The sequence below is a fragment of the Dendrobium catenatum genome, unplaced genomic scaffold, assembly GCF_001605985.2.
Source record: "Dendrobium catenatum unplaced genomic scaffold, ASM160598v2 fragScaff_scaffold_623, whole genome shotgun sequence".
Taxonomy (NCBI): domain Eukaryota; kingdom Viridiplantae; phylum Streptophyta; class Magnoliopsida; order Asparagales; family Orchidaceae; genus Dendrobium; species Dendrobium catenatum.
The window spans coordinates 1-3,375 of record NW_021319085.1 but is presented as its reverse complement, the minus strand read 5'-3'; the positions used below and the strand labels follow the sequence as shown (position 1 = coordinate 3,375).

At 45.7% G+C, this 3,375-nt stretch overlaps 1 protein-coding gene across 1 annotated transcript in view; it reads right to left on the bottom strand.

Annotated features, from left to right (window-relative positions):
- The window catches only part of LOC110095432 (fasciclin-like arabinogalactan protein 1), a 7,681-nt gene extending 7,101 nt beyond the window's left edge, over positions 1-580 (bottom strand). Inside the window, exon 1 of the mRNA XM_028695347.1 lies at positions 317-580. Within this exon, the coding sequence (XP_028551180.1) occupies positions 317-580 (264 nt within the window). The remainder of the gene's footprint in view (positions 1-316) is intronic.
- Between the last annotated feature and the right edge of the window lie 2,795 nt (positions 581-3,375).

The window sequence follows — 3,375 nt, the reverse complement described above, 5'->3', positions numbered from 1 at the left end:
GGCGGGCCTCTATCCGATCTCCATCAAGAATCCGGCACCAGCTCACCAAACGTTCTCGGCCATACGCATCCCTGCTCCAAATTTGCATGAAAGATTAGGTCACCCTCATCGCAGTATTCTCAACAGAATTTCACACGACAATCAGCAACTTCGCATCAGCTCTCAGCACTTAAATTGTAGTTCTTGTAATTCGTGTAAAAGTCATAAGCTAGTCTTTCCGATTTCGGTTACAAAGACTACTACCCCTCTCTTTCTACTTCACTCTGATGTTTGGGGTCCTTCCCCAGCTCCCTCAAATCAGGGGCTTCGATATTACCTTCTTATAGTTGACGATTTTTCTCGTTTCAGCTGGATTTTTCCGTGTAAAGCGAAATCTGATGTTGCTAAAATTTTCATTAACTTTGTGATTTTTATTGAAAGACAAACTAACAGGAACATACACATCATTCGCACTGACGGAGGCCGAGAGTTCGTTAACCACGAGTTCGACGGCTTTCTTCAACAAAGAGGAATTCAGCATCAGCTCTCTTGTCCATATACCCCCGAGCAAAACGGTCTTGCGGAACGCAAGCACCGCCATATTATTGAAACCGCTAGGACAATGCTGCACACCGCCTCCATGCCTATCAATTTCTGGCTTGAAGCAGCGACCACTGCCGTCTACCTAATTAACCGCATGCCTACACCTACCACTGGTCACACCGCTCCAATTCAACTCATGTTTCAAATCAAACCTGACTACGCCCAACTTCGCACCTTTGGCTGCGAGTGCTTCCCGCTATTGCCCAACCACTCTTACAATAAATTACAGCCAAAATCTGAAGCTTGCACATTCCTCGGTTACGCAGATAATCATAAAGGATACCGTTGCTGGAACAATCGCACCAACTCGATTATCATCTCTAGACATGTGAAGTTCGTCGAAACTTCCTTTCCATTCCAGAACCAGAAATCCCTCACGCAGCATAAATCTTCACTCTTACCCATTCCCCTGCTTCTATCGCTACCAGCCATTGCAAAACCAACAAATACTAGCACACACAATATCAAGAATTACTCCACATCAACCATCCCCATCCAACCGAACATGATGCTACCTGACCAGACGCCAGCATCTGCTTCAGCATCTACTTCTTCGCCTCATCTCCCGGCTATTCATCCCATGACCACCCGGTCTCAAACCGGTCACCTTAGACCTGTCTGCCGACTCAATCTCATTCATTAGGAGTCTAACTCATCTGATCCGCCAAGCTACGCTGAGGCAAACAAATCTTTTGAATGGCGTCAAGCCATGGCGGCTGAGTTCTTCGCGCTACAGAAACAAGGCAGATGGACATTGGTTCCACCTCCACCCAACTCCCCTGTTCTCGGCTGCAAATGGATATTCCGACGAAAGTTCCACTCGGATGGTTCGGTAGCCCGATTCAAGGCTCGCCTGGTTGCACTCGGTAATCAACAAGAACTCGGCTACGACCACGTAGAGACATTCAGTCCAGTAGCCAAACTACCCACCATTCGCGTCCTCTTCACCGTTGCACTTCATCATGGATGGAAAATCCATCAACTCGACATCGAGAATGCGTTTCTCCACAGCTTGCTTGACGATACCGTCTACATGCGGCAACCCAAGGGGTTCGAAGATTCTCTTCACCCTCATCACGTTTGTCTTCTAAAGAAAGCAATCTACGGTCTCCGCCAAGCTCCGAGGCAGTGGTATACTACGTTCACCAACTATCTCACCAAGCTCGGATTTAATCACAGCAAATCCGACCCATCATTGCTCACACTTCATAAAGGCAGCATCGTCATCTTCCTATTAGTCTACGTTGACGACATCTTAGTTACTGGCAATGACGAAGGCTTTCTCTCCGACATTCTCCGCAAGCTTCACTCAGCGTTCTCTCTCAAAAACCTCGGCAATGCCAACCACTTTCTCGGAATTAAAATTCAGCACGATGCAGATACGTATTTCTTATCCCAAAAATTATATGCTAAATCTATTGTTCAACAATCTAATCTTCTCACGTGTAAACCGGTTGCTAATCCCTCAGCCACCAAATTACCAACGGACATACAGCTCGACTCCAACTGGACCGATCCTTCGTTATACAGGCAATTAACCGGAGCTCTTCAATACCTCACCATCACACGTCCGGACATAGCATACGCCGTCAACAGCCTGTCCCAGCATATGCACGATCCGCAACTCGTTCACTTCTTCATGCTCAAGCGACTCATTCGCTACGTCAAAGGCACCGCTCACTTCGGACTGCCCATAACCAAATCAGATTTGCATCTGCGTTCCTACTCCGATGCCGACTGGGCTAGCGATCCAGTTACTCGCAAATCCACCACAGGGTATTGCTCTTTTCTCGGCAATACTCTGATTTCATGGGCTGTCAAAAAGCAGTCTACCGTATCTCGCTCCTCCACTGAGTCCGAATACAGGGCACTCGCAGCTGCTATATACGGCTGACATCATTTGGCTCAAGCGACTTCTCACCGACTTTCAGATTCCGCATGACCAGCCGGTTGATCTCTATTGTGACAACACTTCCGCCATTGCACTCGCTAACAACCCCATCTTTCACGCGAGAACGAAGCATATCGAGATCGATCATCGGTTCCTTCGCGAGAACATTGTCAATAATCAGATCAGGCTTCTTCCGATCAAAACGGTGGACCAACTCGCTGATCTCCTCACCAAGCCTCTCTCCACCGTTCGCTATAAGCTCCTTCGAAGCAAACTCACGATCTCTCCAGATCCGTTCGTTTGCGGGGGGCTATCAGAGCTCAAAACACAAGAAAGCTCCTGTATTACAAACTAACCTATGAGCGACAGCCACGTGTAAAGAACTCTAACAAAATATACTATATATATGCATCTATGTACTTAGGATAGGAGAAGATAATAAAACAAATCTTCTTTTCCACTGTGTCTTCTTCTTCCTTCTCTCCGACGACGGATCCTGTTTTTCCACACCAACTAAAGATTGACATCCAACATCCGCTGGCCCTCAGAAAATATTCAAGATTATATAAAGAAAAACCAAGTTAAATGACCTAAGTCACCCAAACTATTATATGCTTTAAGTGATTCCATCCTTATAATTGCTAGCTTGTTGGATATTGGTCAAAGATTTAGATAGTTTTCTCATTTACTTTCTTTAGTTTTCTTAAATGGTTTTTATTGCCATTGGTGTAGCTATTAGTTGCCTATATATAGAGGCTATAGATTGTAATAGAGAAAATGATTAAGAAATAAAGATTTGAGTTTTGCTGCTCTCCCTCGATCTCCCCTTCCCTCTCTCCCTCCTCTCCCAATTAAGAAGCTCAAAAAGGAAGTGCTTCTTCCTGTCATTGAAGATCCTAACA